The 25305-nt window shown below is 42.8% G+C and overlaps 1 protein-coding gene across 3 annotated transcripts in view; it reads left to right on the forward strand.

The window, feature by feature from the left end:
- The window catches only part of uchl3 (ubiquitin carboxyl-terminal esterase L3 (ubiquitin thiolesterase)), a 74042-nt gene that overhangs the window by 7744 nt on the left and 40993 nt on the right, over positions 1-25305 (forward strand). For all 3 annotated transcript variants that reach the window (XM_068034320.1, XM_068034321.1, XM_068034322.1), the window contains 2 exons: positions 222-350; positions 17053-17209. In XM_068034320.1, coding sequence (XP_067890421.1) covers positions 222-350; positions 17053-17209 — 286 coding nt within the window. The remainder of the gene's footprint in view (positions 1-221; positions 351-17052; positions 17210-25305) is intronic.

Genomic DNA, 25305 nt, shown 5'->3' on the forward strand with positions numbered 1-25305 from the left:
GTGGTCATGAAAGGTGCTATATAAATGCAAGTCTTTATTTTTGCTTGTTGGGGTGCTGGAGGTTGTCACTGGCGCAATTATAAGAGTTTTGTTTTCTAAAGCAGTTATGGGGCGTTTGGCTCATTCTATTCCATGTGGATTCAATGAATTTAATTTTATGTATGATGAATGAGTAAAGAAGAGTTTACCTGTCGAATTGACTTGATACATTTTCCCATTAGTTCATGCAACAGTTGGGATTGAAGCCCACTTGGCAATTTGGAGATGTCTTTGGAATGGATCCTGAGCTCCTCAGTTTGATACCGAGACCTGTCTGTTCAATTCTTCTACTCTTCCCAGTTACAGAAAAGGTATTTGTTTTTCTTTTAATATGACTGGTAACCTCTCTAACCAAAAGGTGCTGTAAATATGGGACTCAAGATGAGGTGCATCATGTGTTTATTATGTGTGTATTAGTAGGTAAGAGAATAGGTGGGAAAAATACAGACATGTAGGTATGTATGTATGTGTCTGCATTTTTCCCACTTATGCTCTTACCTACTGTTTTTTTGTTATGTAATTATGGTATATTTTATACAACAACAAAAACTTATATTTATATAGTACCTTTAACATAATAAAATGTCCCAAGGTGCTTCATAGGAGAATTTTCAACAAAGTATGACACCGAGCAACCAAAGGAGATATTAGGTCAGATGACCAAAAGCTTGGTCAGGGAAGTAGGTTTTAATGAATGTCTTATAGGAGGAAAGCGAGGTGGAGAGGCAGAGGTGTAGGGAGGTTATTCCAAAGACTGGAGTCTAGGCAACTGAAGGTGCAGCCACCAATGATGGAGTGATAAAAATCAGGGATGGACAAGAGACCAGAATTAGAGGAGCAAAGATATCTTGGAGGATTGTGGGGCTGGAGGAGATTAGAGATAGGGAGGGACAAGGCCATGGAGGGATTTGAAAATGAGGATGAGAATTTTAATATCAAGGCATTGCTTGACCATGAGCCAATGTAGGTCAGTGAGCACAGGGGTGATATGGGAACGTGACTTGGTGTGAGTTAAGACACTGGCAGCAGAGTTTTGACTGACCTCAAGTTTACAGAGGGTAGAATATGGGAGACCAGCCATGAGTGCATTGGAATAGTCCAGTCTAAAGGTAACGAAGGCATGAAAGAGGGTATCAGCTGCAGCTGAGCTGAGCAAATTCGGGTGATATTACAGAGGTGGAAATAAGCGGTCTTGGTGATGCATGGACATGAGGTCAGAAGCTCATCGCGGGGTCAGATGTGACACTAAGGTTGCAAGCAGACTGGCTTAATCTGACTGTTGGTAGGGAGAGGGATGGAGTCGATAACTAGGGAATGGAGTTTGGAGCAGGGACTGAAAACAATGGAGTCAGTCTTCCCAATATTTAATTGGAGGACATTTCTGCTCATCCAGTGCTGGATGTCGGATAAGCAGTCTGATAATTTAGCAACAGTGAAGGAGTCAAGACTGTTGGTGAAGTAGAGCTGGGTGTCATCAGCATCCATGTGACGATTAAAGCTGTGCTTTCAGCTGCTCCGAGAGGCAGCATGGAGATGAGAAATATTGAAGTAATTCCAAGGTAATTTACCAAAATTGTGTTTGTGAATGGTAAACTGGCATTTGATAGTTTCTATGGCTGACCGTTAAAATTAGTCATGTGTCCTGTTTTATCGTTTCTTCCTTCTCTTACCCCTTCCCGCTTTACATGTGGCAATTCATGTTCGGCTATAATTTTCTAGGTGGTAATTGTAGGCTAGATAGAAATCTAGAGCAGTGGTTCTCAAACAGGGGTCTGTAGAGACTTTCCACGGGGCCCATGACATATGAAAAGTGCTGACTGAGCAGGGTCAGCCTGGCGTGTGGATGATGTGAGCGGCTGCCTGGGGCACCATGATCTGGAGGGGGTCACCATGGGTCAAGAGTAAATGAATGAGCAATGGCCCAAGGCAGGGGTGGAGTGCAGGCGCCACATGCACCTGGCAGAGTGGGCTAGCTGTCTCACCTAGGGGAGTGCATATGGAGGAGCCCTAGGGGAGTGCATATGAGAGTGGCACAAAGATTGCCCAGTAGATCCTCAGTTACTAAGGATGGTGCTGGGCACCAGATGAGTTCAGCCTTCTTTAAGAGAGGGGACTCTCTTTAAATACCTGAACACAAGAAATGATGACAAAATACAGGTTTGTCCAAGACTCCTCTTTTTACATGCAGCACTTTTACAATGAGTATTATATAGTATAATTTAGGTTTGGGGGGGAATTATCCATTTGAAAAGGGGTTCTTCAATCAAAAATGTTTGAGAATCACTGATCTAGAGTAGGATCTCTGGGTGGTGCATCCCTCTCATTGTAGCTGCTTGTAGAGTCATGTTACTGCCCTGGCTGAGCTCAGCTAACACAAATGAAGCATCAAACTGGGACCTGCTTGATCTGTCTGAGTCCAGCACCCACTGAACCATTTAGCAAACACACGTCTTATTTTCCAATTCTCCAGCAGATATGCTGTATAGCTGGATGGATGCAGCTAGCACATTTTTCCGGTGCTGCAAATCATAAGGCTGGACGTTGACCAGAAATATTTGTTGGGCTGGAGGCTCCACCTACCGGCCAAAAAGTTGGTGGTGAGTCCACCTCTACTGGGCCTGGGGAGCCAGGCTGGGTTTTTTTCACTTCCCAGGCCCTTAATTGGTCTCTGGTGGGACTTCCTGCCTAATGAAGCTGCCGGCCAATCAGCGGGCAGGCAGCTATTAGTCCCAGCAGCTCCACTAGGAGCGGTGGCCACTGCTGGAACTACACCCAGCCATCGGAGGCAGCAGGAAGGATGGCCCCGGAACTCTGGTAAGTTTTTTAGGGCCTTGCCAGGGACAATCGGTTGGGCCCTGGCAAGGCAAGGGGTGGGGGGCGTGGGGAATGTTTTGCTTTGGGGGCGGTTGGGGCTTTGGGGGTGGCCCTCTGTGGGCACAGGGTGCCCACAATCAGGAGGGCATCCCCCCCCCCACTCAGCCTGCAAGAAGGCTCCTTGCTTTTGCCAGGCGGGGTTCTTATGGCTTTTGCTGTCCAACCACCAAGGGTAAAATACCTGTGGCGGCGGGCAGAGTCCCTTAAACGCCAGTTAATTGGACACTTAAGGACCTTGATTGGCCTGGGGCGGGTGGGCGGGCCGTTTCTCGCTGCTGCCCCACGTAAAATTACAACGGGCGGGATCGCCTCCCACTCAATTTTACACCCCCTCACCACCACCAGTCCACTCATTTGGAGGGGCCATAAATTTCCAGCCATTGTGCCTGTGCTTTCCCAGCTTTTGTGTTCAGCTCAGAATTGCATAGAAGTAAAACAATGTCACTCATTGAGTGCCTGCTCAGTGGACAACAGTTTTTGTTCTTTCACCTGAGTCATTGCCGGTTCTGAACTTTTGTCCTCAAATGTTTATTTATTTATATTTATTTAGCGATACAGCACTGAAACAGGTCCTTCGGCCCACCGTGTCTGTGCCGACCATCAACCACCCATTTATACTAATCCTACATTAATCCCATATTCCCTACCACATCCCCACCATTCGCCTACCACCTACCTATACTAGGGGGCAATTTACAATGGCCAATTTACCTTATTAACCTGCAAGTCTTTGGCTGTGGGAGGAAACTGGAGCACCCGACGGAAACCCACGCAGTCACAGGGAGAACTTGCAAACTCCGCACAGGCAGTACCCAGAACTGAACCCGGGTCGCTGGAGCTGTGAGGCTGCGGTGCTAACCACTGCGCCACTGTGCCGCCCCTGTTGATTAGCTTTCAAGAGCAGGAAAGATTCTGATCATCCTTCGCTGACTGGCTATAGCAAAGCCTCCTGACCAGGGAAGACCCAATTGGATTGATGACCCGACCTCCTCTGTGAGATCGCCTGTTATATCTTATAGCAACTCCTTTGACTGAAACACAGTTCACTTTTTTGAAAAAAAAACACAATAATGCAAGAGGGATAGTCTTTTTTTTTTGACGGCACATCAGAGTCATCTCAGTCTTTTTTGATGTGTCACTGCTTTATAACACTCCTGTTGACACTCACTGTTCAGGCTGACACATGAAGAACACTCACTTGGGTGAGGTACTGGAGGACCAACATCACCTATGAGATTGTACCTCATCAAGTGTCACCACATTCAGAAGAGAAGTGGGTAGAAAGAGGAAGGAAGGAAATAAGACCTCCCAGGTAAATGCTAGACGTAGTGTTACTTTCTACACATCCAAGTGTGTTTTACGGTAAAGACACTAAAAAAAAATTACAGCCGTTCTTCTAGTTCATAACATTTTTATTTATAATTCTGACATTTTACACAAAAAAGTTAAACTAAATGCCAGTAACTGGGGATTTTCAGATAAGTGGTTTGTACACTTCAAGATGGTCTTTTACCAGGGTCATTCTATTAACCTGACTTCCATTGGAAAGTGTTCGACAGGCTGAACTCCACACTCTGCCTTTCTCCTCTGACACCTGGGTTTGAATCCATCGCAGACTGACGGGACCCCGTCCTCTGGCTATGAGGAGTCGAGAGAGTCTCAACCCAGTTCCTAGCTGCTGCAGGCTCATTGGACCAAATTTGCCTCTAAATTGTCGCTAAATTTGAAATCTCACCCAAGTCAAAGAGTAGCTGTTGTGGAAAAATGTTATCTTGTAGAGTTAGGAATATTCTTATAACATGGCTGAGACACGGGCTCTGGATTTCCTGGAAAGTTTCAGTATAGAGTGGCATTGTGCCATTTTTTTCTGAGGAAATTTGCATGTAACTGACTAATGGCAGTTTTAGGCCAAAATGTTGGCATGCGTGAATCTCTTTGATCGTTTCTGCCACTTGCGAGATACGTCCACCAAAACCCTCTGTCATTTACATAGCTCATTCCCCTTGTGAAAGACCAATGCATGCGAATGTTCTGGACCTGCGGAATAATCTACTGAAGTAGATCTGTACCCAAAGATTTAGATGCAGCATGCCCTGAAGTCCCATGATATCTGGAGTTTTTTGGATAACGATAATCTTCCAAGATTTGTTTTTGGATCTTGCTGTCTGAGACTTGCACTATACTCGCATCTGACATTTTGCAGCCCTGCCAAATTCAGAAGGAATGTGTAGATGGAATGGCCTTTCCAATGGACGTATCTGTTTTACATAATAATGGGCGATGAAAAAGAGCAGCAGAGGTAGCAGACTCAGCGTGAGTTGCCATGGCAGAAGTACTTGCAGAGTGAGATCCCAAGCTCAGTCACACAGTGCCAGGAAATTCCTTGAGGTTGCTCATGTTCCAGCAGGATTACTTCACTGGAAAAGTAGCCGCTGCACTTCTGGTGAAACAACGCCAGCCAAACAGGAGCAGTTCCAAGGAATTTCCCAGAGAACGTCATTGAAAAGTGAAACCGCATATGGTAGAGATGTTAACGTGGGAAGGTAATTCTGAATAATTTATTTATTTTATTTATTTAGAGATACAGCACTGAAACAGGCCCTTTGGCCCACCAAGTCTGTGCCGACCAACAACCACCCATTTATACTAAACCTACATTAATCCCATATTCCCTACCACCTACCTACACTAGGGGCAATTTACAATGGCCAATTTACCTATCACCTGCAAGGTGGGAGGAAACCGGAGCACCCGGCGAAAACCCACGCAGTCACAGGGAGAACTTGCAAACTCCGCACAGGCAGTACCCGGAATTGAACCCAGGTCCCTGGAGCTGTGAGGCTGCGTTGCTAACCACTGTGCCGCCCCTGCGCCAATGCTAGAAATATCAGGGATCTCAACTGGACAACTCAGTTCAAACTCCGATTTCCTTCCCCCTCGCTATGCCGGTTTTGATACAACACTACTGCTATGAAGCAGCAGAGTTAGGGTTGACAACTCTGGACATGTTCTTGGGGATTTGATCACATGTTGTGTCATTACATTACAGTTGCCCACTGCAAATGTTACTGCATTGGTCTTAGTTGAGTGTCTCTGAGCATTTCTAAGATATTGTAAAATAATTAGGTCACAGTACTCAAGAATGGTTTTTAAACTAGAAGCAGAATTTGGACAGAACTTTTCTGATACTGAGCCACTCTTGATAATGCCTGTTGAAGTGCCCCACCCAGACTACATTCTCTGCCCTTGTACTCTGAGTCCTCCAACTAGGCATTCTTACATGACATGGACTGCAGTGATTCAAGAAGGCAGCTCAGAACCACCTTCTCAAGGGCTATAAAGGGATGGCAATAAACGCTGACCTTTCCAGCGATGCTCACATCCGTGAATTAATTTTTTTTTTAAAAAAGTGATGTTTAATCAATACTCCATGTTGAACAGCTGAGGGAGGATTGTAGATGATAATCAACAGGTTTCCTTGTCCATGTTTGATTTGAAGCCATGAAATTTCCTGGGGTCTGGAGTCAAAATTGAGGACACTTAGGGCCACTCTCTCACGACTCTTTACCAGTGTACTGCCACCTCTGGTGGGGATGTCCTGCCAGTGGGACAGGACATGCCCAAGGGGGATGATGGAGAGGTCTGGGACATTGATGGACATGAGCATGTGCATATGACTGTCAGTCTATTGTTCGACTAGTCTGTGGGACTGCCCTCCTAACTTTGGCACCAATCCCTCGGAGTTAGTGAGGAGAACTTGTTGTCTAAGCTGGGTGTGCCTTTGCTGTGTTCCATTTAGATGTCTAGGTTGCAGCCAAGTGGGCTGTCCAGTTTTATTCTTATTTCTTCCAGTGGTTTGATACAGCTAGGCAGCTTGCTGTAGACCACTTCAGGAGGTAGTTAAGAGTCAACCACATTGGTGTGGAACCAAAGTTACAGATAGGCCAGAATAAAAGCAAAATACTGTGGATGCTGGAAATCTGAAATAAAAACAGAAAGTTCTGGAAATACGCAGCAGGTCTGGCAGCATCTGTGCAGAGAGAAGCAGAGTTAACGTTTCAGGTCTATGACCTTTCATCACAACAGATCCAGTTCTGATGAAAGGTCACCGACCTGAAAGGTTAACTCTGCTTCTCTCTGCACAGATGCTGCCAGACCCACATATAGGCCAGAACAGGTTTGGTGGAGGATTTCCTTCTCTAAAGTACAGTTGTGTGTGATGTTGTCATGTCTAAGATGATAGATGACTCTTTCCAACAATAAATGGTTTCCCGTGCACTTTTTGAAACACCATTTCAATGCAAGCAGTTGACTAGAGGGTATTTTGCTCAAACCATTGGGGAGGAAGGCCCCTTAAAGGGACCTGACTGTCGGAGTTAACAATGGGTATCAGCAATATCTTTCTTTTTTCTATCTTTTAAAAACTTGTTCAGTGACATTTTTAGACTCCGTGCAACTGACAGTAGGCACACTTTTTTCCAACTATTGGCCGTACTTCAAAAAACCAACTGCCATGATGGGCAGATTTCCCCACCGCACCTTTGAAGATGTCTGACAGGACCATGGTGCATTTGGAAACGTGAACCACAGAAAGCGACGCCAGGAGGCCAGTTTAGCAGTGCTCTCCTGAAACTGGCACTGCAACGTGAAAGTACCTTAATACTCTCAGGCTGTCTGCTGTCTTCTCGTCCATTGATGCCCCAAGTGACCCTGAACATAAAGTTGATCACCAGATACTTTTATTTTGCAGGTAATATTGTGTAGTCTGGTATAATTTCAGCCATGTATGGATTTTTTTAAAAAAGTTAACAATTTATTAAAGTACCTTAAATCCCCTGGTGACTGCCCCTTCTCACAAGTGGCATCAATTTTTTCACCTCTGTAGGCTTTGTCTGGCCCATGAATTTACAATGTGTCCTGAAATAAACTCATTATTGTTCTGACTTTTTTTTAATAAAGCTAAATGGAATTTGAAGCACATTTGCACTGAGAAGTACCATTAATTATAAACGAGGGAAGAATGCCGCCTTTTGAAACCTATTTTTTAAAAAAAAAATCTGCATGAATGCATTTGCACTTCTCTTTCTTTGAACACAATGTTCAGTCACAGAGTTGATGCCATGCTCTGTCTTCAGTTTAAAATTGTAGGTTTAAGCCAGAAATGAACCTGTAATTTTTACCTGTCATCGATTGTAGAATGCGTCTCCAAACCTTCGGGTTGCTTCACAGATGTTTATAAAGGTATAGGAAAATTATAGGTTTAATAGGTCTCTAATTTGTGCAGTTGAGCATTCAAGTCTTGTTGATGTGTATCTGTTTCAGGCATGTCTGGTTCCACACTCCTTACATCCACATGAAAAGATGGCACTTTGACACATCTGGAACTTGTCAACCCAGACTCTTTCAATTCTGTGCATTTTAGTAAATATCTGCACATTTTAATAAGGCTCGCTTTTACAACCCCTTCATTTCATGTAATCTATAGTCCACCAGACTGATGATACAGGGCATATATACTTGTGATGTTTGACATCCTATTCTTTTCCTTGAAAGCCCACGCCTCCCTTTCCTGACTTGCACCTGTAAAGTATTCCTGATGTCTCAGTATCTACATCTTTTACTTTGATACTTTGCTGAGTTGAAGTTCAGAGCGTAAGTTAGGTCCGATAATAAAACTAGTTCAAACCATTTAACTTCTTTCAAAATCTGGTACTCGACCAATTGAACTTCCTACCTCAAATTGTAGCAATCAATGAGGTATGTACCATTTATGTTGATGACCTATACACTTTGTTCAACAAAACACACATATGCAATAGCTTAAAAGTTCTGTGCCTGGGCTGATGGTGTAGCATCTTGCTTGTTGCCAGTGTGTATCAGAAAATTGCAGGCAAATTGCCCACGATTTTCTACCCACTGAATTTCCAAGGATGCAATTTTCCATTATGCACTGGTGTTAAGTGGAGTGCCTATTTGTCAGTGCAGACTCAGAAGACTTAAACCAATGTGCAAACATCTCCGGATCTTAGTATTTACAGTAGCTAAGGTTTCCCTGCTGATTATGTGCAGCTTTCATACCCGATGATTGTACACTTTTACCGATGATAAAAATGATTAACGTTTGGAATTTGTGGACATGATTTGGGAATTCCACATGCTCTTTTCCTTTGTTTTGTGCCTCTGTAAAGTGCTTTGGGATATTTTTCTGCATTAAGGAGACTGTGAATGCAAGGTGTTTTTACTTGGATGTGCTTTTTTTTAATATTCCTTCACGGGATGTTGCCATCACTGACAAGGCCAGCATTTATTGCCCATCCTGAATTACTCATGAGAAGGTGGAGATGAGCTGCTGCTTTGAACTGCTGCAGTTTGTGATTTTTTTTCTTCTAGCTTTTCTCAGCTGTCTGGTACAACTGAGTGGCTTGCTAGGTCATTTCAGAGGGCAGTTGAGAGTCAACCACATTGCTATGGGTCTGGAGTCACATATGGGCTAGACCAGGTAAGGACGGCAGATTTTCTTCTTGAAAGGAGGTTAGTGGGCCAGGTGAGTTTTTCGGATAAACTGGTCATTTCATGGTCACCATTACTGAAATTCCAGATTTATTTAATTAACTGAATTTAAATATAGCTGGCATGGTGGGATTTGAACTCATGTCTTCAGATAATTAGTCTAGGTCTCTGGATTACTAGTCGGGTAACATAACCACAATGCTACTGTACCCCTGATTGATTGATTGTGCTTCACAACAGGGTTGTTATCTGTCACCTTACTTGAATTTTAGTCAAGTTGATACTGTTAATGCCATTGTTAATTCAGAGGCTCGAAGGCGCATAGAATCATAGAATGGTTACAGTACAGAAGGAGACCGTTTGCCCGTTGTATCCGTGCCAGCTCTCCGCAAGAGCCATTCAGCTAGTCCCATTTTCCCTGACCCCGTGCCGCCCTTTCACCGTGGCCCTGTAAATTGCAAATTTCTTTCTGTTCAGTGCTTATCCAGTTCCCTTTTGAAAGCCAGTCCTGAATCAGCCTTGATTTTTAAAGTTCTCATCCTTGGCTTCAGCTCCCTCCATGGCCTTCATCTTCGCTATCTCTGAAATTTCCTGAAGCCGCACAATCCTTCTAAGATCTCTGCGCTCCTCTAATTCTAGCTTCTTGATGTTAATTGCTCCATCATTGGTATCCGTGCCTTCAACTGCCTGACTCTGGAATCATCTCACTTTACCTCTTTGAGACCCTTCTTAAAGCTTCCCTCTTTGACCAAGCTTTTGGTCACTTGCCCTAATATCTCCATATGTGGCTCGGTGCCACATTTTTGATTTATAATGTTCCTGTGAAGCACCTTGGGCTATTTCGTCATGTTAAAGGTGCTACATAAATGCAAATTGTTGTACAGAATTAAGATTAAATTAGCAAATTTAAAAACTCATTCTCAAATTAGTACGCCTAGTAAACAGCCTGCTCATTTCCACATCATCCACTGATGCTGACAAGAGATTTGAGGCATATTTATATTTAAAGTTTACAGAAACCGGTCGGAGGAAGGGTTTACAGTTGAAAATTCAACTGACTCATATTTTCTTGACAAATGCTGCTGAGCGCCTCCAGCGTTTTGTGTTTTTGTTTCAGACTTACAACATCTGCAGTATTTTTTATTTTGTTCACATCTATATTTAACCTTTATGGAACAATTCTGGAACAGCAGCAGCTGCAACCAACTAAATAGAGGCAATTAACAACCTGGTGATCCCTGTTAACTGTTGCTGTCACAGTGGTTTTGTACATCTTTTATTAATTGAGAAATACAGATAACATGTGAATACATGTGCGTCTGACAAAATAACCTGTCTGTTCTGTAAAGGATCTGTAATTTGATTAGTTTTTGCTCAGAGAGTATTGAGGCGGTACAAAGTTTTCACAGTCATGTACAAATTCCTGATGTAATTTGACATAGTGTTGGTTCCTGTCCAAATGGTATGTTGTTCAAAGACATTCAGAAAGATAGTACCAAACCCTTTCAACTGACAATTTGCAGAAACCAAATTAGAATACCTGTATTGGACATAAGTATGTTTGTCATATGCTGTTTTTAAAAAAAAAAATTGCAGTCAAATCTCTCATAATCAACTGCTGTGACTTCTTTTGAAGGGCATACAATATTGACTCAAATATTATACCCTGCCACCCTCAAGTTTTCAGCCAAAAGAATTTCTGTAAGATAAAATGTGTAATTTCTTATTAATTAAAATGAATTGTGTTTGAGACATTGACATGTCATGAGATACTTGGGATATGTTGTGGGGAAGGTTGGGGGTGCACAGATTATTTTTGGGTTGAAGTAACTAATAAATGAACAGGATTACTAAATGTGATTCTGAGAGTATTATTAAAAGTCCTGTGATTGCATGTTCTAAAATGCAGTTCAATTTATTCAGTCATCACAAACCACTGGTGCTGCTGCTAAGTTACAAGACAGGTGGATAATTTGAATTCTGCATGAATGGATAAACTCAGTGACTGCTCAGTTGCTATTAATTGAGCTAGCAAAAAATACGTCCCTGTACAAAAAAGGACGTGCATCCCTAAATTTAAAAAAAAAATGTCACTGCTGCAGTCTCTTACGGCATTTGCATGTTCCTCATCTTCCTTGAGTGCTGTTGGTCTGGTGAGGCTCCCTGCTTGGTAAGTATATTTAAGTGATTGGGAGGAGGGGGTGGTTGGGGAATTGGCATATGGATGTCCCAACCATTTTCTGCAATGTCCAGTGGAGCGCTGTCTCACAAGGGATGATGTCATTACTGTGGTAGAGCACCATATTCTGATTAAACCAGCCAGATCTGGCACCACCATGTGAAAGGAAAAGGGGAAATTGGTAGCACTTCAACAATATCAGCTTGCATTTATATAGTGCCATTAATGTTGTAGAATGCCCCAAGATGCTTCACAGGAATCTTACCAACCCAAATTTGACACCAAGCCACAGAAGGAGATCCTACTGCACATGACTAAAAGCTTGGTTAAAGAAGTAGGTTTTATAGAATGTCTTAAAGGAGGAAAGAATGGTAGTGAGAGACGGAAAGGTTTATGGAGGGAATTCCAGAGCATAAGGCCCAGGCAGTTGAAGGCACCAAAGGTGGAGCAATTTAAAATCGGGAATGCTTGAGGTCAGAAGTGGAGGAGTGCAGATATCTCGGAGGGCTATCTGGTGGAGGAAATTACATAGAGAGGGGCGAGGCCATGGAGGGATTTGAAAACAAGGACGAGAATTTTATAATTGAGGTGTTGCTTAACCAGGAGCCATTGTAAGAGCATAGGGGTGATAGGTGAACGGGACTTGGTGTGGGTTAATACATGGACAGCAGAGTTTTAGATGACCTCAAGTTTATCGAGCATGGGAGGCTGATCAACCGGGAATGTGTTGAAATAGTCTAGTGCTAACGGCATGTATGAAGATTTCAGCAGCAGATGATTTGAGACAGGGCAGAGTCAGCGATGTTACTGAGGTGGAAATAAAAGGTCTTGGTGATGGATTTGGGGAGGACTAACTAGGCAAGGGAATATACAATGGGTGGTAGGACCCTAGGAAGTACAGAAGGTCAGAGGGATCTTGGTGTACTTGTCCATAGATCACTGAAGGCAGCAGCACAGGTAGAAAAGGTGGTTAGGAAGGCATATCGGATATATGCCTTTTTTAGCTGAGGCACAGAATATAAGAGCAGGGAAGTTATGGTGGAGCTGTATAAAACGCTAGTTAGGCCACAGCTGGAGTACTATGTACAGTTCTGGGCACCATACTATAGGAAGGATGTGATTGCACTGGAGAGGGTGCAGAGGAGATCCACCAGGATGTTGCCTGGGCTGGAGCATTTCAGCTATGAAGAGAGACTGGATAGATTAGGGTTGTTTTCCTTAGAGCAGAGAAGGCTGAGGAGAGACCTGATAGAGGTATACAAAATTATGAGGGGCATCGATAGGTTAGATAGGAAGAAAACTTTTTCCCTTAGCTGAGGTGTCAATAACCGGGGGATTAGATTTAAGGTAAGGCGCAGGAGATTTAGAGGGGATTTGAGGAAATTTTCTTTCACCCAGAGGGTGGTTGGAATCTGGAACACACTGCCTGAATGGGTGGTAGAGGCAGGAACCTTCACAACATTTAAGAAGTATTTATGAGCACTTGAAACGCCACAGCATACAAGGCTATGGGCCAAGTGCGGGAACGTGGTGCTTGATGGCCGGCACGGACACGATGGGCTGAAGGGCCTGTTTCTGTGCTGTATAACTCTATGGCTTGAGTGTGTGGTCAGAAGCTTCTTTCAGGGTCAGATATGACACCAAGGTTGCGAACAATCTGGTTCAGCCTCCTACAGTAGTCGGGGAGGGAGTCGGTGGCTCGGGAACAGAGCTTGTAGCGGGGACTGAAGACGGTGGCTTTGGTTTTCCCAAAACTTAGTTGGAGGTAAGTTCTTTCTGTACTGGATGTTGGACAAGCAGTTTGATAATTGAGCCAGAGGAGGGGTCAAGAGAGTTGGTGGTGAGGTAAGCTGGGTGTTGTTGGTGTACATGTAGAAATGATGCTGTGTTTTCGGATGATGTCACTGAGGGACAGCACATTGATAAGTTCTTCCTTATAGACTGGCCAAGGCTCTCCAAGAACTCCTAGTACTAACAGTACGAGGAGGTGGTGAGGGAAAACACCCGATAGTTAGTTATAAGGGAAAATTGAATTGGAGCTGTAGACAATTAGCATCCTATCACCAGGGATATTGCAGAGCTGAGAATCTGATCACCAGGCATTTTGTAAGTTTCCACTAAAGAGGAGATGTTAAGAGTAGTCATAATTTTAATGGTTAATTTTGGAGTCATGATAAGTGGCCTGTAACACAATGCCAACTTAAAAAAATAAGATGTTGAACAAATGCAATTAAGGGTTATTTGATATTCCAAAGGAACCCTGATCTTTTAGGGTTTCTAGATTTTTAGTGTTGGAAAATAAACATAGTATTCTTCAGTGAATCATTCTCATTCAATCTCTTTGTGTATCCTGCACTTTCAAGGAGTCTATTTGCATACATACAGACATCACGTAATGTCACTACTGACATCACAAAGACAAGAGACAGATTATGTCTTCTGTGATTTTCATGTGGCACGTCTCAGCAGCTGGCATCAGGATCATCTTCTAAGATCTGAACTATCAGCGTCTTTGGTCACATGATTTTGTGGAAGGAATGTTCTGACTTTTGCCCCTCTCAATTTCGAGCGAAATAGATAATTTGACTATATTAAGCCTTCGCCAAATAGAAAATGTGACTGGCAGAATATTCCTGGATGAGATTATACACAAAAAAATTGTTTGTTTTGTGTGATGAAACGCAAAGCAATAATTGGGACGAAAGTGTGTTCATTATGTACCGTTAAAACTGCAGATGGGTTTCTGATTGAAATGACTCAACCACCTGCTGTGACCTTCGTACACTTATACTCGGTATACTGCGGTTCACACAAATTACCACCTTTTTCCAACCCCTGCCCAACCTCTCAACCAGCCTCTGAAATCTCTCATAGAATCATGGAATGATACAGCTGGTGGCCATTCAGCCCATTATGTCTGTGGCAGCTCTTTGGTAGAATTATCCAATTAATCCCACTCCCCTTGATCCACAAGTGAGATGAGTGCCACCAATCACTGACTGTCCAAGTATACCCTGGAATTCCCTTCCTGTGTGAAATTCTGGGAGGTAAGCTGTAAGATCAGCTGTTCCATTGCTAATCACAACTCTAACATACTTTTGACTGGTAGTGGGGTCTGAGCAGGTTGGATTCTACCTGTCTAGAGTGTTGGGAAGGTTGGATCAGATACTGCTAGTGATGCTTAGGGTCAGGTTCTACTTAATGGCATGGCCTGGTCAGCTCACATTCTGGTCAACATTGGGGTCCGGTTGCGCCCTGTGTGACAGTGGGTTAATTGAGTGACTGGATCTGAGTACTGGTACAATAGATTTTTTTAGATTTAGAGATACAGCACTGAAACAGGCCCTTTGGCCCACCGAGTCTGTGCCGACCATTAACCGCCCATTTATACTAATCCTACACTAATCCCATATTCCTACCACATCCTCACCTGTCCCTATATTCCCCTACCACCTACCTATACTAGGGGCAATTTATAATGGCCAATTTATCTATCAACCTGCAAGTCTTTTGGCTGTGGGAGGAAACCGGAGCACCCGGAGGAAACCCACGCAGACACAGGGAGAACTTGCAAACTCCACACAGGCAGTACACAGCTGGAGCTGTGAGGCTGCGGTGCTAACCACTGCGCCACTGTGCCGCCCAATAGCATCTGTTACATTGGCTTTCTGGGTTCCCCTCCCACAATTTGAGTCCCAAACAGAAATTACTAGACTCATTTGAGAGTAGATGCAGTATATTTAAATTACCAATTTGCCTTGTCAGGGGAAAAGCTCTGATCAAAATTGTAAAATTAACCTGCAGTCTTGGTGCTGCAGATAAATATGGAAATTAATTTATATTTGCTGCAAAGTGAGTGTAAGCTCCCAAGCTCTGGAATTCTCTCCCTAAATTTCTCTCTCTCTTTACATCTCTCTCTGACTTTTTAAGTTGCTCCTTAAAACCGACCTCTCGTCAAGGTTTTGGCCACCTGTCCTAATATCTCTTTGTGTGGCTCGGTGCAAAGTTTTGCCTGATAGCACCCCTCTGAAGCGCCTTGAGTTGGTTTGCTACGTTAAAGGCACTTATATAAAATCCAAGTTGTTGTTGTGTTGCAGGAGTTTTTTTGGTAGTCACTCTTTATAACTTGTTTTGTGACAGTTTGAAGGTGATGAGGTGGAGTATGCACAGTAGCGGAATGTACTAGAAAACCCTACACATAGCTTGCACAGGATCAGAGGGACTTGCTCAGAGGTGATCAGATACAGGAGCCCAAAATGAGGATCTTAGATCTTTGCTTTGTAACTTGATCTGATAGGATCCGCTCAGTTTGCAGACCCATCTTGAGGGTGCTTTCAGGAGAAAAGGAGAGGGGGGGGGGGCATATAAAATTTGTGAAAACTGTTGTCCTGTTAATCGTCCAAATATTACTGCCAGTGAATGTAAAAGGACCACAAGGTGAAGCTTAAACATTCCTCTGGTTCTAATTAATATAAACGTTTGAATGTGAATTATGCAAAGATGTCCCTTTTTAATTCAGCCTTGTGACTGTGCTTGAGGCAATAGAAGGAATTTGATCTTCAGAATATACTGATAACATTGTGAAAACAAATTGTGTGAAATTATGTGTCTGACAGAGGGAGTTTAAATAAAGTCGAAGACAGTTAAATGTGGAGTGAGAGGAGCAATTTACAAATCAAAGTCACTTTTAAAATTCTTAACCCAACACCATCCTTCAAATAAATTCGTCCTTTGAATGAGACGTTAAACAGAGACTACGTCTGCCCTTACAGGTGTGCGTCAAAGATTACATGGCACTATTTCAAAGAAAAGCAGAGGAGTTCTCCCTGGTGTCCTGGCCAATATTAATCCCTCTATCAACATCACAAAAACAGATTATCTGGTCATTATCACATTGATGTTTGTGGGAGTTTGCTGTGTTTCCTTCATTACAACAGTGACTACACTTCAAAATACTTCAATGATTGTAAAGTGCTTTGGGACATCCTAGGGTTGTGAAAGGCGATATATAAATGCAAGTCTTCACTTTTTTAAAAACATGTTGTGAAGCCTTTATAGGATCAGACATTTTTACATAAGTACAGGCCATCAGCTAATCCCAGCTGTGTACTCCATTGGCTGCACATCTTCCCCAGCAAGATAGGAGAATCATTTTAAACACAATGAGTAGAAACTGGTTACTGGAGGCTGCAGTCACTCTTGAGTTATGCATGTGTTCCAAAAATATGAGTGTAATGACAGTGAATCCAAAACCCTTTCATGAGTTCCAAACCCGTTTGGGTAAAAAAGATACCTTTTAAGTGCTTAATATGGACCACTGAAGGCCCAAGAAAAATATGCTACAACCTTGTTTGTCGTCAGTAAAGGCAAGAGGATTTTTGTTCAATTTGCAAATGGTAAAGAATATATTTGGAAGCAAATAATTACAGTGCTATCTTTTTTTCCTTCAGTATGAAGCCTTCAAGCAAGAGCAGGAAGCAAAAATAAAAGCTGAAGGGCAAAAAGTTGATCCACAAGTTTATTTCATCAAACAAACCATCAATAATGCCTGTGGAACCATTGGCCTTATACATGCACTGGCTAACAATCGAAATAAACTGGAATTTGGTGAGTGAGTGGTTTATCTTCCACAATCAAAAGCGAAATTAGGTTTGGAAGTTTTGAAGCCAGTGTAAGCTTTGCGTGTGGTTGGTGCCTGTGTCTGTCACACTTTGCTCTCTCACCTTTTGACAAAAGTATTTTTCTGCCATTGCACCTTTACACACTGATTTTGGTGTCACAAAAAATCGGTAATAAATAGAAAGGAACAGATCGGGAACATATCAATCAGACACAAAACTGCTAAAGAGATCGCCAATGAGGAACTAAGAACACACATGATCAATCGACAAAACTATCAATATAAAATGAAAGTGAACCAATAAAACTCATTCACATTTAAATTTTAAAAATGCTTTTACCTGCAGCCGTGGTTTTCCTTGGACTTGCAACAGAAAATGGGTTTGGGATATAATACTCAAATTACAAGATTGATTTTAAAAAAAAGAATGATTAGACTTGCATATTCAACAACATTTAATGTGACCATATATATCCCAAACATGGAAAAGCTGCCCATCAGCTTCAAAAAAACTGACAGCCTACAATATGCACCAATGACATGCAAAGTCAAAGACTTACACTGAGTGTGCAGTGGGACATGGTTTTGTTATAAACTAAGCTGCAGGTATATGCAACATTCGTTAACTTTGGTATGACACAGAAGTGCGGTTAATAGCAGTGGTGAGTTAGGGGTTGTGAATGTTAAAGATGTGAGCTTTCTCTTCTGTGGTTTTCACAGCTAGTTTGATGCATTTGTTGGCATTTTTGGAGACTGTTATAATTTTTTTTTTTAATTAACATGGGTCATCCACTTCAACCCCACTTTCTATCTTCTTTCCAAACCTTGGCAATTCCATAAGTGAAATGGTGGGTGTTGTCTATTAAAGCCAGTCCATTTAATATCCAATATCCAACATCTCTCAGAAAAAAGCAGCTGCAACCTGTATTGCAGAAAATAAACCATCACACTGAAAAATAACTGGGCACGCACCAGAAAGCTCCTTGGAGGGCAAGTTTCTTGTAGCTGATTGTTTGTTCTGAGGGTAAACCCTAAATAAACACTACTGTTTGTTTCTGAGAATCCCAGTTACAGATGATTTTAAGGTCTTCAGCCTTAAGTGGACAACGAACAACATCTAGTTGGTTCTAGTCCTGTCCTCCATTCTACTTGGTTCTGACTGCTTTGAGTCCCACTTTCCAAATGATACACTATCCTTGTGTTTAAATCTCTTTACCACTTTCTCTATCTCTGTAAGCTCTTAGGCTCTTCCAGCCCTGTAACCAATTCCCCTCCCACCGCCACCACTCACACCCCCCTCCTCCACCACTCCCACACCCAAAAACTCCATTTCTCTCATATAATAAAAACAAAATATTGCAGATGCTGGAAATCTGAAATAAAAACAAAGTGCTAGAAATACTCACAGGTCTGGCAGCATCTGTGGGGAGAGAAATAGTGTTAATGTTTCAGGTCTGTGACCTTTCATCAGAACTGGCAAAGGTTAGAAATGTAATAGGTTTTGAGCAAGTGATGGGGTGCGGCGGTGGGGGGAGAAGAACAGAAGGGAAAGTTTGTGATAGGGCAGAGGGTGGGAGAGATACTTATTTTTATTGGTCCATTTCTCATACTGTGGCCGTTTTGGCTTCCTTCCCTTTGCCCCACTATTGGCTTCCATGCCTTTAGCCACCCAGGGCCCATACTCTCTAATTCCTTACTTACACCCTGCTTCCTCTCCAATGCCCTCTGCTCTCTGCAAATCCTCCTTAAATCCCACCTCCTCAGTCACGCTTTTGTCACCTCTCCTTGCATCTCCTTTTGGCTTTGTGTCTATGCTTCTGATTGGTGCTTTGGGACAAAGCTTTTTTTTTAAGTGCTGTATAAACAGGTTCCCTTCAAAAGAGTAACAACTGTTATTTATCAACCTGTAATTAGCAAGGAATATTTTATTTAAGCATTCAAAAAAGTTGTCTCTTAACGCCTCAACCTTCTTCCCAAACTCATTTTGTGAATTAGTGCATCCCTTTTCCATTCCCTTGCAGCAGTTTAACCTACAACCCACTGTGAAAAACCTGGAAGAGATCTGCTCCTGTAATATATGTAGAGTTCTTTATGTTGTTTGATGCAACACAAATGAGATGCGTTGAGTCCAGATCTTTGAAGATCTCTAACAGGTTTATGAACAGCTAAACTATTTTATAAACTACAAAGCAAACTATTTACAGAACCTTCCTCTAGGTGTTACAGTTGTAGAGTCACTCTGGCTTTTAGTCACATGACTACATCCTGGTACTTGGCTCATTGGCATATTGAGATCTTAAGGGACAGCACTCTTAAAGGTGATTATAAAACAATGTAAAGCAGCTGTGACTAAGAAGTAATGATGGGATCTAAATATTCTGGGCAGTTTAAAAGTTCTGAGATTCAATCTCCGTTCAGTGATAATTTAGCTGATCTCGGATGGCACTGCATTCAGAGCAAAACAGGTGGGGCTGAATTTTCAGTTTGTCTTGGGATGAGCACGGGTGCGGGCACGCATCAAAAATCAAGCTCCCGGAAGGGGTCACTGGATCCCGAAGCCTCCGGAAGGCAAAGGGTGGAGGGAGCAGGAAACCCGCACCCTCCAATTAAGGGGTTGCTGATCTTATTAAAAGGCTTCTGAGAAGCAGTTTGAAATTTTCAATTGCCAGGAACGGGGAGAACGCTGTGTCCTGGGTCACATTAGTGCACCCCTGTCAGGAGCACTGTGGGGAGCCATGCAGTGCTGCTGCTAATGAGTAAACATGAGTGAGAAAATGGGTGATGCATAAAGAGAGGGTCAAGCCCCTTCCGTTTGGCCATTTATTTGCACAATAATGCATTTGGCCCTCTGCTCACCTGCCTGCTCCATCCGCCTCTGAGCATTCCAATGTAGAGTCGACTCCCACCTCCATGCAATGCCCAGTGCCACTAATTGGTCGCTGAGCTCACCTTCACCCCAAATAGTGGCTTTCCATTTCAAAAGAGCGACGCAGGGTGGGGGCCCAGAAATGAGCCGGGCGTTGGGTTCCCGACCCAGGACTGAAAATCAAGCGCTTAGTTTCAATGCTCCCTGGTCAAGGTTCATGTCCAACAGAGCCACCGGATGGTGAACAAATGTGCATAAGGACCAAATCCAGCTCCACTGCAGTTTCTGTCAAGACTCACCTGTTGGTATTGGCTACTTCTGTGAGGTACTGGAGAAGAATTGGTGCCTGGGACACTGTACCCCAGCAAGAAGGCAATTCTTCCAGAGGGAAATAAACCATTTCTGAAGTTTTTATTGGAATTCTTTGTTCTGTGAGAGACATACCCACATATAAGCTTGGTGTGCCGAGGACAATTTGGATATGGCCAATTTGTAAATCATTCCATGTAATAAAACTGATAACATTGTGGGAACCAATTGGGCAGAATTAACTCTGATAATGCAATAGACCTGAATCATCCAAAGGTGCAGCAGGTCTTAACTGCACCTTGAAGAATTCCTGTTTGATTAGACTGAATGAATAATTACCACAGTCTGAGAACATTCCAGCAGACCTTATTCGATGTTCAATTGCTGGAATGTAGGGTGGGGGCAGAGAACTTACTTAAAAAAACACTGAAGGGTTCAGCATGACAGGAAGCCATTCAGCCCATCATAGCTGTCAGCTCTTGGCTAGAGCAGCCCACAACTAATCCTGCTGCCCTGTTCTCATCACTCAGCCCGATATCATTTGCTAAAAACTCTGATCCACTTATTGTTTTTAAAGCTCCTACGGTGTTCACTTCCATCACTCACTCCCTGTGGTAATACGTTGCAGCTTTACCAATTGTCTCCGAGCCCCTCTCTCTGCTTTTAAAGATTTTAAATTGATAACCTCTTGTCGCTGCCTCCCAACTGGAAGAATTGTCTTTTCCTTATACACCCTATCAAAACCCTTCATAGTTTTAAAATGCCTTATTAAATCTCCCCTTAGCGCTCTCTGCTCCAGTGGAAATAATCCCAGTATCCCTCAAACCTGACCTTCAATCTATAATTTCCAACCCCTGGTGTCATCCTGGTGAATCTATGCTGTGTTGCTTTAATGTCCTTTTTGCAATTGGGTGTCTAAAACTGTACACAGCACTCTAACTGTGGTCGGACTATTACCTTGTACAAATTTATTATTTACTCTTGTACTCTCTGCCTCAATTTATCAAACTCAAAAATGCTATTGGTCTTTTTTTAAGTACCTACGCTCACTCACAAGCAATAATCAATTTGAACCTCAAGATATTTCTGTTCGTCCACACCCTCAACGTCTTTCCATTGTGTGTATGCTCCCAATCCTCAATTCCTCGCAAAATCGTGATTAGCTGTGAAGTGTTGTACTGGAAGCATTGGAGTAGGCACTGGGAGGTAAAGGCCTGTTCAGATCTGCAAACAAAAACCCAACCCGAATCCAACAGAACCACATCGGACCCAAGCCCGATCCGGCCCAGGTCCTTCCATTTTTTCCCATGCCCGACCCAACCATCAGTTAACTTGACTTCCATTTTTCACTTTGTTGCTGATCTGCACAAGATTAAAATAACTGTAACAAAACCAGCTTTCTAGTCCAAAAATTAAATTAACAGTGGAGCCACTTACCTGTGATGGAGCGTGTCCGATCCGAGCCTGAATACTGGCTCTGGAAGTGCAACCCGACCCAACCGGAACCCAACACGTCGTCGGGTCCCTTCGGGTCGGGTAGCCGGCCTTTACTGGGAGGTCTCAACAACTGCCATAAATCTGCAGAAATGATTTGGGTGGGACAGCTGTGAGCAAGTGCGTCAATTTTCTGTTTTTCTGGGGAAAGTGATTGTGCTTATGAAGAGTGCTCGAGGAGGAGGAGGCCACGTTCATTAATGTAGCTTCCTGCTCATACAACCAGTAACAAAAGCTTGCTAAATTTATAAAATTCACTAATGAAATACATTTTCTCTTAGTAACACAAGCAATCCAGATCCAAGCTGATTGACTTAAGTAACTAGTTTGGAGAATATTTGTCAGATTAGGACCTTTACCCACGTTTAGATTGCTGATAAAACAAATCTAGCATTGATCGCAACTCTGAATTTGTCACCCAGTATCTAAGTATGGTCAATAATTGTTTCCTCAATAGTGTTGTATCTATCTTAAGCCACACTACTTGTATGACCCATCATTTGTACTATTGGCATTAAGCTAGAAAACACCAACTGCTGTTTATAAACTGCTCGTTTATTACTTTTTTAAAAATCTCTTACTGAAAGCTTCTTCATTATTTGTATCTGAAACTGGCCATATTCAGAGAATCAAATATTAAAGATTGATTTTATTTTTTCTTATTCGCTCTTTGGATGTGAGCGTCACTGGCAAGACCAGTATTTATTGGCCATCCCTCATTGCCTTTGAGAAGGTGGTGGTGAGCCATCTTCTTGAACTACTGCAGTCACTTTGGTGTAGGTAGACCAACAGTGCAGTTGGGGAGGAAGTTCCAGAAGTTTGACTCAGCAGCAGTGAAGGAACAGTGACATAGTTCCAAATCAGGATGATTAGTGACTTGGAGGGGAACTTGCAGGTGTGGTGTTCTCATGCATCTGCTGCCCTTGTCCTTCTAGGTAGTAGAGCTCATGGGTTTGGAAGGTGCTCTGAAGGAGCCTTGGTGAGTAGCTGTTATGCATCTTGTAGATGGTACACACTGCTCTCACTGTGCGCTGGTGTTGGAGAGAGTGAATGTTTAAAGTGGTGCATTGGGTGCCCATCAAGCAGGCTGCTTTGTCTTGGATGGTGTTGACCTCTTTGAGTGTTGTTGGAGCTGCATTCTTCGAGGCAAGTGGAGCGTATTCTATTAGACTCCAGACTTGTGCCTTCAAGGTGGTGGACAAGCTTTGGGGAGTCAGGAGGTGAGTTACTTGCCGCAGAATTCTCAGCTTCTAACCTGCATGAGTAGCCACAGTATTTATATGGCTGGTGCAGTTAATTTTCTGGTTAGTGGTAATTCCCCAGAATGTTGATGGTGGGGGAGGGGGGACGGGATTCAGTGATGACAATGCTGTTAAACACCACAGGGAGTTGGTTAGATTCTCTCGTGTTGGAGATGGTCATTGCCTGGCACTTGTGTGATACGAATGTTACTTCCATCTACAAGTCTAAACCTGAATGTTGTCCAGGTCTTGCTGCATGTTGCTTCTGTATCCAAGGAGTTGTGAATGGTACTGAACACTGTGCAACCATCAGTGAACATCCCCACTTCTGATGTTATGCTGGAGGGAAGGTCGTTGATGAAGTAGCTGATAATGGTTGAGCCTAGAACAGGGGTCTTGCAACCTGTGGCTCTGGAGTGCATACCGTTCTTTAACATCTCATTTACAGCTCCCAACCTTTTCCAGCTGGAAAAAATTGCATTAACATAATAAAAGCCTAAAAAAGTTAAGTAAAGTAAGAGCCGTGTTTTTGTTGTGGGGATTAAGAGCTAATCATTATGCTACACTTAACGGTTTTGAATGATTATTTTAATGAAGAACACAGTAATGCTCTGAATAAACCTGTGTGAGTGATATAGCGACACCAACCATTTTTGTTGTTAATATAGCTGAGACGATAAATTATTCTGAATGTGCTATTAGAAGCTTTTTTATCATGCTTAATAGCCAAAAAATTGTCTTAATTCTATGCATCTTAAGTTATAGTTTGTTTTAAAGATGACTTTACTGACAAAATTATAGTTAAAGTGAAAGAAACATGATAATTCAGAGTTAGGTTTATTTTAATTTTGATTTCTATGTACATAAGTTCAATATATGTATTTTATTTCTTATATGTGCAGATTATGTTTTCTACCAAAGACATTTGGCAATTTGCCAAGTATTTGGTTTAGAAATGCCAAAACTTAATCTTGTGGCTCCCAATAATTTTTATTTTCAGCAGATTTTTTTGAAAAAGTCTCATCAGGTAATAAAGATTGCTGATCCTTGGCCTAGGGCACTACCCTGAGGAACTCCTACAGTGGTGTCCTGGGCTGAGATAATTGGCCTCCAACAATCTTCCTTTGTGCTAGGCATGACCCCAACTAGTGGAGAATTTTCCCCTGATTCCCATTGACTCCAGTTTTTCTTGGGCTCCTTGGTGCCATACTTGGTCAAGGGCAGTCACTCTCGCCTCACCCCTGGAATTCAGCTCTTTAGTCTATGTTTAGACCTCGGCTGTAACAAGGTCTGGAGCCGAGTGACCCTGGCGAAACCCAAACTGGGCATTGGTGAGCAGGTTATCACTGAGTAAGTGCTGCTTGATAGCACTGTCGACGATACCTTCCATCACTTTGCTGATGATCGAGAGTAGACTGATAGGGTGGTAGTTGGCCAGATTGGATTTGTCCTGCTTTTTTCTGGACAGGATATACCTGGGCAATTTTTCACATTGTTGGGGAGATGCCTGTGCTGCAGCTATACTGGAACAGCTTGGCTAAGGGCACAACTAGTTGCAAAGCACAAGTTATCAGAGCCCATACCCTTTGCTGTATGCAGTGCCTTCAGCCGTTTCCTGGTATCACGTGGAGTGAATTGAATTGTTTGAAGACTGGTATCTGATGGTGGGGACCTCAGGAGGAGTTTTTTAGTTTGCCTTTAACTTCAATTTTCTTTTGAATGTAATTTGATGAAGTACAGACCACCATCTGGATTGTACCCTGCTTAAATGTCAAAGAAACTGGTACTGAAACCAGGGTTTCTAAAGTAAAACTGTATTTGCATCCATTTTGCTGGTTTTGTTTAAAGTGTGTGACTGATCAAAACTGACCAGTACCTCTTTGAGTTCCTTACAGTCTGTTCCACTGTTAATTTGTTTTTATTCCAGTGGTGTTTCTTCCCCTTCCCTTTCTCAGTATATGCTGGAGGTACATTTGCATGGGAGGTCACAGTCCTTCAGAACCTTTTTTTTTTATTTATCCTTGGGATCTGAGTGCTGCTGGCAAGGTCAGCATTTATTGCCCATCCCTAATTGCCTTCGAGAAGGTGGTGAACCACTGCAGTCCATGTGATATAGGTGCACCCACATTGCTGTCTGGAAGCGAGTTCCAGATTTTTGACCCAGTGACAGTGA

The sequence above is a fragment of the Heterodontus francisci genome, chromosome 6 (assembly GCF_036365525.1).
Source record: "Heterodontus francisci isolate sHetFra1 chromosome 6, sHetFra1.hap1, whole genome shotgun sequence".
Classification (NCBI taxonomy): domain Eukaryota; kingdom Metazoa; phylum Chordata; class Chondrichthyes; order Heterodontiformes; family Heterodontidae; genus Heterodontus; species Heterodontus francisci.